The 12,026-nt window shown below is 41.6% G+C and overlaps 1 protein-coding gene across 1 annotated transcript; it reads left to right on the top strand.

The window, feature by feature from the left end:
• The first annotated feature begins 2,346 nt into the window (after positions 1 to 2,346).
• On the top strand, positions 2,347 to 6,634 carry RPS16 (ribosomal protein S16). Its single transcript, XM_061369372.1, has 6 exons — positions 2,347 to 2,435; positions 2,528 to 2,582; positions 3,309 to 3,410; positions 4,162 to 4,258; positions 6,243 to 6,290; positions 6,440 to 6,634. The coding sequence occupies exons 2-6, from the start codon at positions 2,535 to 2,537 to the stop codon at positions 6,583 to 6,585; spliced, it is 441 nt and encodes a 146-aa protein (XP_061225356.1). The 5' UTR covers positions 2,347 to 2,435; positions 2,528 to 2,534; the 3' UTR covers positions 6,586 to 6,634.
• Positions 6,635 to 12,026: the final 5,392 nt, after the last annotated feature.

Genomic DNA, 12,026 nt, shown 5'->3' with positions numbered 1-12,026 from the left:
TTATGCTAGAAAGCAAAGCAAATAAGCAGTAAATGGCCTTTAACCTTAACTTCCAGGCAACACTATCAATATATATTTGTCATCTTCTTATTTTGCTAACAGAAAACAGGAAGATATATATGTGTAGATATATCACTGGTTTTATATACAGGTTCTTCTAGGATGAATGCTTTCAGTTCCAGGAAGAACATGCACCAGATGAACACCCAAATGAGCACAGATTTTTAAGTACCTCAGAAACTATACTCTTAAAATACAAGCTTTATACAAGCAGATATTTGAAATCTGCCTATTTAATGGTGTAGTTGGTATTAAAATATGGGTCTTCATTAGCAGATCTCGCATGATGCCCACAGCAGGAGCAGATCCAGATTTGCTTTCTTTTCCTTTAAAAGTGCCCTGAACACCCAACAAAACTCAGTACTGATGGCTCACTTTAGGGTTGATTGTAAGTCTTAGTTAAACTTTTTTTGTCTAACTGGGTTAATTAGGTATTACTTTTCACCTAAATAATGGTTTTGTAATGTCTTAATATTTCAGCTCCTGCAGCTGCTTTCATTATGCAAGTAAAAGCTCTCTTCTATAGAGACCTATTTTTACCAAACATGTACAAGCTAAATTGGTTTTGAAATTTTCATTCTTCTGTGAAAACTAACTGAAACTGGCCAATGATTGGTGACCATTCCCCTTCCCCAGATGATGGGGAAAGAGAAGATGATAGACAAGTGTGACTGCATAAACATTGTTCCTTTGGAAACAGCCTTAAAAAAGCCCTCAGAAAACACAACGCTTTTCAGGTCACATGTTAAAGCTTTGTACAATCAGGAGTTTGAGATGTGCTAAATCTTACACGTTCTGCACAGTACTACTCACTTGAATAGAACTAATCACTCAAATTGCATAAAGCTAAGTGCTTGTTCAAATCCCCACATGACTGATGACTAATGTTCAGTATTTAAAATCCTGTCCAAATACAAAGGAACTGATTGTTGCATTCGAACAGTCAACTTTCTAATTAATCACAGTAATTTAAATATCTATTGTTAAAAAGTATGTAAGGAGCATGACTTTACTTCATTGATAGAGTCTGCTTTTTGTCCTTCTGGAAAATTTTGCATATTAAATACCAAGCCTTAGCAGTAAAATATTTTCAGTCTGAAAACAACTTAAATTCCATGTTTTATGACATACATTAAACTAGGAAAACAGAGATAAAAGCTCCAACTGATTTGTGAATGCCTTGAATCTAAGAACAACTCGATCTTAAACATGATGGTTGTTGGACAGTTTAGTGGGCATAGAGAATTGCCTAAGTGTGTCTCAGTGTCCAGTGCTAGAACAGAATACAGGGTTTAATGCTTCATCTTCTCTGTCAGCTTACCAAACTAGAGCTAAAAGAGCTATGTATTTTGCACTGCTGTATCTCAAGCAGGTCCAGAGAGTGACAGTAAGCCTTTTAGAGAAGGCACCATTTTGTTGTCCTTGTACCAGAAGCCCAGGTGGGTTCTGCTTGTGATAGCAATACCCAGCGGAAAGTACACTTCGGTGTCGGCACTCGATGTTTTCTAAGTAACTGAAGAAAAAGCCTCTCCCGGGCTACGCATCCCCTCTATCCCTCTGAAGAGGTCCTTCAAGCTGCTGTAACCCATGTCACAGCTGGGGCCGTGGGTTATCTCCCTCCCCGCCCGTCCTCCTCGCCTATCCTAACCTCACCCATCTCAAGACGGGTTGCCTTCTCCCAGGGTGCTGAACCGGTCACCCAGACGTGACTGGAAGCGCCAGGCCCCAGTCCCGGTCAGGGCTCGCCGTGTTCCTCCCGCGGAGCGGCGAGACATCCCCGGAGGGCACATTCAGAAGCGGCAGCATTAAGGCGGCACGCAAGCTTCAGATGACAGAAGCTGGCTTCTGAAAGGGGGACAAAGCCCGCCCAGCGTCTGCAGAATCCAACAGCACTCCGGATGAAGGCGACCAACGGATAAAGTGAGGTAATTCTGTGTGTGCGACCTCGGAAACTGACCCTACACCACCATGCCGAGGTGGAGGCGGGAAGCCTCACAAAAATCCCGGTCCACCCCGCTAAACCTTCCCCGGCGCCCACCAATCCCCTCGGGCTGGCTGCAGGTCCGGGTGCCGCGCCTCTGTGTTAGCGGGGAGGCAGCAAACACAGCCTCGCCAGAACGAAGAGCAGAGCCAGAAGCGCGCCCCCTCCGCCGAGTCTCACCGCCTCCCCAGGGAGGGCCGCGCCGAGTGACTAGCGGGAACCGCGCTCCCCGGCCCGCCCAGCTCCAGCTGCCGCAAAGCGCGATCGCATGGGGAAGAAGCGTCTGGGCACACTGTCGCACTGCTGGAAGACGACGTTGCGCTTTGCGGCTCGGCTGCCCCTGAGAAGAGGCTGGGAAGCCCCGTTCGGCCTTTTCCCGGTGCCGCCGCTGAGGGGAGGGTGAGTGTCCGGGGCCTCTGGCCCCCGCTACCGTGCCTGCACTCTCTCCCCAGGCCGCGTTAACGCAGCCTCTCTCTCTCTTGCAGAAGTCACCATGCCGGCCAAGGGGCCCCTGCAGAGCGTCCAGGTCTTCGGCCGCAAGGTGAGGCTGGAGCGCGGCGCCCGCTTCATCGTCTCTTCACTCTCGGGCTGGGCCGCACTCTGGTTTTCCACACGCGGTGTCTTTCGGCCCCAGGCGGGAAACAGCAGCGTCGGCTGCTCGGCAGGGTCGTGTGGCGGGGATGGAGCGAGGGAGGGCCCGAGGTGGCGAGGCCTGTTCGTAGACCACGTGTCCCGTTCCGTAGGTGCTGCACCGCGTCACGTCCCCGGCGCCGTGCCGAAGTGGGGGGATGGGTTCCCTTTCTTTGGGAATGGGCCTGGGGCCCCTGGGTCGGAGTTTTGACCGGTTTCTTGAGAGTACTCGGCAGTGACCGCCGCTGTCGTCCCCAGGCCACAGCGGCTTGCCTTACTGCCGGTGTGTGAGAGCCGTGTTAAGAGATGGTGGTGGCAAGGTAAAGTTCCCACTGCTCCAGTAATTCTAGGTAACAGGCGCTTTGGAGGAAATGAGTCATGGAAATACTTGTTGAAGAACGGAGAGGATATCTTCCATTTATAATTAAGTCTTAACAACTGTTACATTGATAATTATGAACTAAATATAGTTTTGTTAAGATGGTGCCTTGATACCTGGGGAGTGTAAGGAGGGGTTGTTGTTTAGTGTGATATGTCGGTCTGGAGCCTGAACCTAAGTTTTTTACGTTACTAATTAGAATTTAACACTGCTGGTGCCAAAATGAAATTCTGTACTAATATGCATTTGGATTTTTAGAAAACAGCAACTGCTGTTGCCCACTGCAAGAGGGGAAATGGCCTCATTAAGGTGAATGGAAGACCTCTGGAAATGATTGAACCTAGAACTCTGCAGTATAAGGTAAGCATCGACCCAGACTCCTCCTGCTTAGATATTAAAATGTCATTATATACATAATTGCTTGGTGATGGAGAAGAGTTGCTTGCTTCACTGACAGTACAAAATTTTTGCTGTGTTTTTAGCTGAAATGGAAATGTTGTCATGAAAAATTCAGAAACCTGTCCGCCTGTGGTTTCCTTATGAGGAAGGGTGGGCTTTTTCTTAACTGGTTTCATGTATGGTAATGTAATTATATGAAGTATTTTGGGGACTTTACATCTATTTTATTAAATTAAAATGGAGGACTTAAAGCCCTCCTTTTTAAAAGATTGTTTAGGACTTAATGAAATACTTGTTTAAACACTGCTGATTGAATCTAGAACTGATTACATGACTAAGGTGTAATGAATAGTGGAAAAAAACACCTACAGGCTAGTTCAGATCTTCAATTTTAATAAACTCAGTTTGGTCTTATGATGTGGTTGCAGCATTCTACTTAAACTATTCCCTTGCTCTTAATTCCTGTGTGCATGTGCTTTGATTTAAAGATTTCTGAAACTTAAGTAAATTCAAGACTTAGCAGATTTATAACACCACTAGTAGATGAACTAGCAGAGAACCCTGCAAGAGTTGTACTTAATTTGGGTGTATGCTTCTAAAATCATGGCTTTGTTTTTCAGAACTTTGCATAACTTCGCATCTTGTAAACTTAGTGCTAATCTTTGTTGTTTCTGATCACCAATGAATTTTCTTTCTGTGTTTTATTTCCAAGCTGCTTGAACCTGTCCTCCTTCTGGGGAAGGAACGGTTTGCTGGTGTTGACATCAGAGTCCGTGTGAAGGGTGGTGGTCATGTAGCACAAATCTACGGTATGATTTTTTGCAGGAATCTCTGGTGTGGGCTAGAACAGGTCAGGCCACTGGGTTAATTCTGACTGGATGCCAGGTGGCCACCAAAGTTGCTTTTATCAGTCCCCTACTCAGCAGGAAAGGAACAGAGAGAAAAAAAGATGGAAAAACTCATGGGTCCAGGTAGAATCACAGAATGGTTTGGATTGGAAGGGACCTTAAAGATCATCCAGTTCTAACCCCCCTGCCACACCACAGGAAGGGACACCTTCCACTAGACGAGGTTGGTCCACGCCCTGTTCATCCTGGCCTTAAACACTTGCCAGGGATGGGGCAGCCAGAACTTCTTGGGGTAACCTGTTTCAGCGCCTTAACCACCTTCATAGTGAAGAGCTTCTTCCTAATATCTAAATGTTCCCTCTTTCAGTTTAAAGCCATTTCCCCTTGTCCTATCACTACTTGCTCTTATAGAAATTCCCATCTGCGAAGATGAAGGCCATTTAAAAAGCAAAGGCTCTGTGTAGAAGCAAAGGAAAACTGAAGATTTATTCTCTACTTCCCATCAAGTGGTGATGTCCAGACACTTCCCAGGAAGCAGGGCTTCAGTACACAGTGTTGCTTTGGAAGACAAATGTTATAATAACAAATGTCTGCCTTCCTCCTTGCTTTTATTGTCATACAGTATGGAATATCCCTTTGGTTGGTTTGGGTCACCTGTCCTGGCTGTGTCCCCTTCCAATATCTTGCTCACCCCTGGCTTACTGGTGAGCAAGGAATGTTGGAGAGGCATTCTGGATGCTGTGCAAGCACTGCTAAGCAGTGGCCAAAACACCAGTGTGTTATAAACACCTTTCCAGCTACCAATAGTAGTACGAGGAAGGCTGCTGTGGGAAAAATTGGCTTGAGCTCAGCCAGACCCAACACAGACATGTATTTAAGAGGCTTGAGTTTAGAATAGTAACTTGCGCATCTTTATGTTCTGTTCCTTTTTCCACTGTGTAAATGTAGTTTTTCATAAGGTCTTATTGGTTGTATTTTCTGTGCAAAGCTGTAACATCTGCAGTAAGATGAATGAAGTGAATTGGTAAAATTTTAAGGGAATGTGAGGAAACAGTCTGCATCTTGCAGTGTGATAGGACAGTTCAGCTGAGCAGAAAGATTTTGGGAAGGGAAAAGGGGTTTTATTGTTAGAGGTTATATCTTCAGTTGCAAGTTACCATGTTATTCAAGGCATATTCCAGCTGACCTGCAAAGGGTCAGTTTTCTCCCCTTGCAAAGAAGATTGAGAACATACTTGGGCTAGTTGTTGATAGTTACTCTTTACACATTATAAGCTTGTTCTACTGTTTTGGTTTGGATATAGGTTAAAGCGGAGCTGAAGCTGCCTAAAGAGCAGAGACATGTTTTAGTCTAGGAGTTGATTGCATTTGGTTTTTCTAAGAAAATTCAGGTTATCATAGGAATCTTCATCTCGATGTTCTGACAGGTAACAACCTAACTGCACTTCTGCAGTTATTCCCATACATATGCTTTGAATTTAGGTTCCTGTAGTATTATGTTACAGGCTTGTTGTGTTGAGGATTGCTAGAACTGCTTATACCTTCCTACTGTCCCTTTTGCCTCCTTAGTCTTTGAGCACAGTGATCAATGTTATCCTTGTCAAAAAGTACAGATGTTTCAGATAACTGTGTTTCTAAGGATTTAGAAATTGGCGGCTTGTAGTTGGAAGATGAACCTACATTAGTATTTGGGAGATGGTTGAAACTGCCCTTGAACAATTCCTTGGCTGTCAGCTCTCAAATCAAATGAATTGTGGGTGGCCCCTTGGCACAAGTTCCTTCAGATTTGCCAAAGTAAAGGTCACATGGAATACGTGGGAGGGCAGATGAAGGAGGGAAAGGACAAACTGGAAGAAAGCAAGACAGCTTCTCAGATAACTGGCACTTTGTGTTTAGGTTTTAAATACAGTTGCAATCTTTGCTGATCCATTATTTTTTTTTAACAGCTATCCGTCAAGCTATTTCCAAAGCACTGGTGGCTTACTATCAAAAATGTAAGTTGTTTTGATTGTTGTGTTAACCTTAAGTGGAAATGTATTGCTTCTGGTAGTTTTGATGGGGGGGGGGGGGAAGTGTTAATACAGATTTGTTCCACAGAAAACTTCCTAAACTGAGGATTTTAATTTTTGGTTTTTTTAAACAGATGTTGATGAAGCTTCCAAGAAAGAGATCAAGGATATTCTAATCCAGTATGACAGGACTCTGCTGGTTGCAGATCCACGCCGTTGTGAATCCAAGAAATTTGGAGGACCTGGTGCTCGTGCACGCTACCAGAAGTCTTACCGTTAAAATTGTTCTACAGTCATGTGGCAGTCAATAAACATGATTGGATAATTTTGATGTTTGTAAATGGTGTTTTTTTCTGTGTGGGTGAATACAGTTTTTTTTCACTGTTAAGATTGATGCACAAATTTATGGACATTAAAATCAGAGGGCTGTTGGCAGTTCTCTTTTATGCCTTCATATTAAGTAAGTCTAGATATACTGGGTCTTGGGAATAAGGAAGAACTTTCTCCTGTTGATCAGTGTGTAGTTAGCAGCATGTGAAGGTTTACATCCTGGTTTTTTGTGTGTATGTGCAATGGTATAGTAGTTAGTTAAAGCAGGGTTCAATCTTTGCCTTTCTGGGAAATTGAAACAAATGTGCAGACTTTCTGGTTCCTAAATGGCCACTCTTCCTGGTGTCACAAACCAGAAAGTAAGTAGCTTATGTTCTTCCCATATGAAAATGTCTTAGTCTGTTTACAGGCTTATTCAGTAATGTGCAAGAATGTGGATGTGACTCCTAGGTAATAACCTTCTACACTGTATGTTAGGTGGCTTCCATTAGTATGCCACCCTAGTGTAATGCAACACGTGAAGTATGTCTCCACATGCATGTTGATGCTGGCAGTTCATCTTCTTGCAAAGGACTTCCATTTTCCTTGTATGTTCACCTGAAATCCCACACCAAGAGTGATGTTCCAAACACCACTATGGAATATTACATGTCAGTGAATACTGTCCGACAGCATGGGCTGCTGTTTGTGCCTGCTCATTGCAAGGAATTTATCCCCTCAAGGCTAATTCCTGCAGCATAGGACTAAGCGGGTATTCAAGCAGCCATTCTGAAGTATGTATTTAAGTTTTATGTTGTCAAAACCAAATCAGTCGTGGAAGTTTATTGAATTCTTGCCATATGAAATAACCGGCAGCTTGCTGGATCAGGATATGTAAGTGTAGGAAACTTATTTTTAAAATAACACGCACCATATAATCATATTCAAAATAGTATTTTGTAAATGTAGAACATAAGGATTTTGTGTTACAAATAAGATTGGGCCTGAGTTAGTCATCCTTCAACCACATGCACAGTACAGGCACAGAGGGATGTAGACCCAGAGAACAACCTTAATTCAACAAAAAGGAAAAATCCCTTTAGAAGCCAGACAGTTGCTTGTGTCATCAGCCAAGTGAGACAATTTGAAGACCTTAGGGAAGTGAATGAGAAAAAACTGGAGTTGAAAATCTGACAGTGGTTTTCAAAGATCTGGCTAGGATGTATGCCTGTCAAACATGAAATGTTGGGGAAGTTCTAGTTTCTTGTCCACTGAAGATTTTCTTTCTGGAAATGATCTCCCAGGGACAAAAAAAAGAGTTAACTTCTGAGGAAGACATAGGATGTGCCAACAAAAGGCTGTACGAAAGGCCTGTTCTGTCCCGTGAAAGAGTTGCAAGTGAGGTCTTGGATGTGAGCTGACCCATAAGGCATAGGCACAAATCTGGACTGTTCTTTGAAAACCAGTTTGAAGAGAAATTGGAAGAAGCATTGGAGACTAACCAACTGAAAGCCTGGCTTCTGCTGAGTTGCTCTCTTAAGTCTGGTGTTCCTCTATTTTACACTTACACTGCAATTTCAGTATTGGTGTGTGAGTACCTTGACACTTAAGATTTTTGTTCGGCTTTCTAGTGGTGTGGTACTTCTGTCACTTGTTTAATGGTAGGTCATTTCAGTGTACTTGGTCAACACAAAGTTAAACGATCTTCCTCTGTGACTTGGGCTGGGGAACTGAAAAGAATAGGGCAATTTTGCCCTTTTGCTTTAGTTTAGGAAAATAGGTGCTCATGGCTTTTTATAAATGTTGACATTTGTGATGATGTATCTGTTTTTTCTGTAGAAAGGCATTTAAGGCATGTTCACTCAAGTGTAGTTATTCAAGACTTACATGTGTAACATTACCAAATTCCTTCTGAAAAGGAGTTCTCCATCCATCTCCCATTTTAGCTGTTGGCATCTGCTACAAAATACTGCATTACATGACCTGAATAGAAGCAGAACACTCTTGTTCAAACCCCTCATGCACCTGCTGAAGCAGAGGGCACTGTTGCATATTCTGTCACTGATTTACATAACAGTATTTTTGGCTTACACCAAGTGAATGAGCTATTCTATTCCAGACACTTGTTTTCTGTTTGGCAACATGCATTGTCTGCTTTCCTCAGTTTCTCCTTTCTGCACCCATTTCTCATCCAGTGAGTTCCTCAAGAGTTTCTATCTTCTTGTAAAGTTGCTCACAAATTATTCCAGCTCTTGTGCTGCTGTAAAATTGTAATGTTCTGCCTCCTAGCCTGGCTTTCTAAGGAAAAGATGCTACACAGGGCTAAATTCAAATGTGATTACTTGAATTCCTATGAGTGAAAACTGGCATCTTGATGGATGTTAATTAGCTTTGGCTGAGGAAGAATAAGCCTTTTAGTTGTTTGGCTCATGTGATGACTGAAAAGCAAGGGCTCACTCATCGTTTAGGAAGCGTGTACTGGCCTGCTAGTTGGCACATATGCACGCTATGCCATGGCTTGTCCAAAAGTGATTTTCACCTAGCTGTTAGAGCTGTCAGTTGCAGGCAAAAAAGAGAGGACACAAGGTTACAGTGGCGTGAAACTGGGGAAGTCAAGGGGAGATGCAATACCTGAGGCCAATAACCTGAGGGGTAGATTTCACAGTTATGGGGAAAACCTGTTGTATCAGTTTTTCTGGCCACAGAAGGGCTTGTAACAATTGGGGATTTTTATTTTGCTGTTCTTTTATGGAAAGGCTGAAAATAAAACTTACACTGCTACTAATATATCCAGAGATGATATCTGCATGTCATTCCTTCAACCAGAAGGCTCTTAGTGTAATAAAAATGCTTTCTGAACTGAACTCTGAGCCTATAAAAATGCTCCGTTAATCCTGTTAGTGTTGTCATCCCCACAGACTTGCTTTCTAAATGAGGAATATTCATGGAATCAGGCTGGTGTCCTAGGTGGCTGGAGACTTTTATTCTAATGGTTAGTTACTGATCACCCACTAGAGGGCTTAACCTCTTTGGGGAAGCATAACTACCGTGAAGTTTGGAGGTGCAAGGAGAGAACCTGTTCATAGGAATGTTTCTTTTCATAACGCCCTGGTTCTGCAGGGATGGCAATCAAGCTCTTGTCACTGAGCATCTGCTCTGGCCAGAGGCACCCTTCCACAGAGAAACAGTAACAGTTTGGTCTTCAAGCCCCTGGCCAGGTTCTTGAGCAGTTGTGGAGGTGGGTCTTGGAAGGGAAGAAATGCTCATAACCTTGTTATCATCCAGTTCCTTCCTTAGTTTCACTGATGCCAATCCTTAGGAAGATCAGGTGCACACATCAAGATGTGGCCTCACTTGAACTGAAAATACCAATTCAGTGAAGGCTGGAGTGTGAGCTCTAAAAAGTACAGTGTTTTGTTAATGATGACAACGGATCCAATTCCAAACCAGGGCATGCTTGTACCCATGGCACTGAAGGCAGTTATTTTCTAGCCCACTATTTATAACCCTAATAAACTGTGTAAGATATATATATAATTAAGTCCTTGCAAATGTTTTGTTGGAAAATGTGGGGCAAATTTTCACTGTAATATAGAAATGTATTAATATTCAAATGTTTAAATATTATTTTAAAAGAAAAATCTGTAACCTAAAAATGTAACAGTAGCATTTTTAAGTGTAGATCACTGTATTGCTTGTTTTCTTACAAAAGTATTTTCTAATGCATTTTTTCTGCTCAGATGTTTCAGAAGTCCCAATCTACTAGTATTTTATTATTTGGGTATATAGTGTGTATCATTACCTCAATATAATTTGATTATTAATATAGTCCTCTGAGTTCAGTGTACGTGGCTGAATAATTTTTTTTCCTTATTAGCTAACATCCTTAATATACTTGAGAATGTGCTGGTTCCTACCCTGCCTTAAGGAGAGATACCCAGACCTAGTGAAGCCTCTTGCTCTGCCTCTTATAAAATCCCTTTGCAGCTGATGAGGTTTAACCTACTTCTTAAATATTAGAAGTTAAACAACTAAAATACTAACATTGACCAAATATTAATATATAAATATATTAATGTATATTAATACATAAATATATATTAATATATATTAAAAGGATAATTTCAGTTAAACTAAGAGTTCATTTGTATTAATGGATTTATTTTTAAAGCTGCTTATGAAGCATGGTGTGAAATAGTCTTGAGGAATGAAAGACTTCAAGATCAGACTTCTCAGAAGAGTTTGAAAGAGTTTCTAAACCAGACATAGCTTGAAAGTAAGATAGCATAGGGACTGGTAATGGAATTTGGAAACTCTAAAGCTTGAGTTCATCTCCACTTGATCCTTTAAGAGTAGGTTTATGAGAGGGTGAAATGTTGATAGGTGCCACCAAATAGTTCACAGTCTGCAAGTATAACTACAGCAGTTTGTTAATTTGGATCAGGAACTTCCTTCTTTTGCTTCTCTGGCACTCCAAAGTAGTTTCGGACCACTCTGGTGGTCTCTATCCCTAGATAGTCAGAAGTAAAAACAAGGCAAAAAACCTCTTGAAATGTGAATTATGTGAATGTTAGCTTCTCAGATCCAACCGTAATAAATTAATTCTTAAGAGATACTCCAAACACAGCACAGTGTGATAACACATGTCATTTTGCAGTAATTATCCTTGGACTACCAGTGATCCCAATCTCAAAATAACATGAGTAGTAGGAGTTTCAATTAGCATTATATGTATCTTTAAAAGCACAATTTTTAATGATTCTGTTAATATTTGGGTAAAGCAGGTAAGATTTTTCTGTTTTAAAATATAATTTTTAATTTGGGTGAAATGGAAGTTCATGTCTCTCTTTTTAGGATAGATAAGGAACATTATATGTTACTTTCTCAAACCGTTTAGTTATAGTTTACAGAGTAGCATCATTGCAGTGTCTTGCAAAGGTATTTCACTGTAATAAGCAGTAAAGCAACACTCAGTTCAAGCCTCAAAGCACACAAAGGTGTGTGACGACTGAAGGAACTCTAAAACAACTATCATGTTGTGGCAACATTTGTGTGTCATTGTTTGCTATGTTATAAAGGGCTGATTCAATTCAACAGAGGAGTAATACTCGCAGGTCTAGTCAAAGTGTAACTAATACAGACTCTGCTGAAGAGTTACTATGCATTACTAATGAGAGACATGCAGCCAGAAAGTAGTATGCAGTGATTGAAAAGCTCCTGAAGCTGTGTGTAGCTACCAAACTTGATGTCTCCTTTTCTTTTCACTTTTTGCATTGCGTTATTTTAAATAATGCATCCAGCTATCTGGCTTTTAAAGGATTTAAACACACTGTAGAAATACCTACTTCTAAGATGCCATCATAATCAAAGTCATTAATTTGGATAAATTCCCTGTTACTAAGTTATACTGAA

Source organism: Neopsephotus bourkii, unplaced genomic scaffold (assembly GCF_033783945.1).
Source record: "Neopsephotus bourkii isolate Nb327-2 ecotype Australia unplaced genomic scaffold, CSIRO-AGI_Nbou_v1 NB_1493, whole genome shotgun sequence".
Taxonomy (NCBI): Eukaryota; Metazoa; Chordata; class Aves; order Psittaciformes; family Psittacidae; genus Neopsephotus; species Neopsephotus bourkii.
The sequence above is the reverse complement of the archived record's forward strand: the minus strand, read 5'-3'. Positions and strand labels throughout refer to the sequence as shown.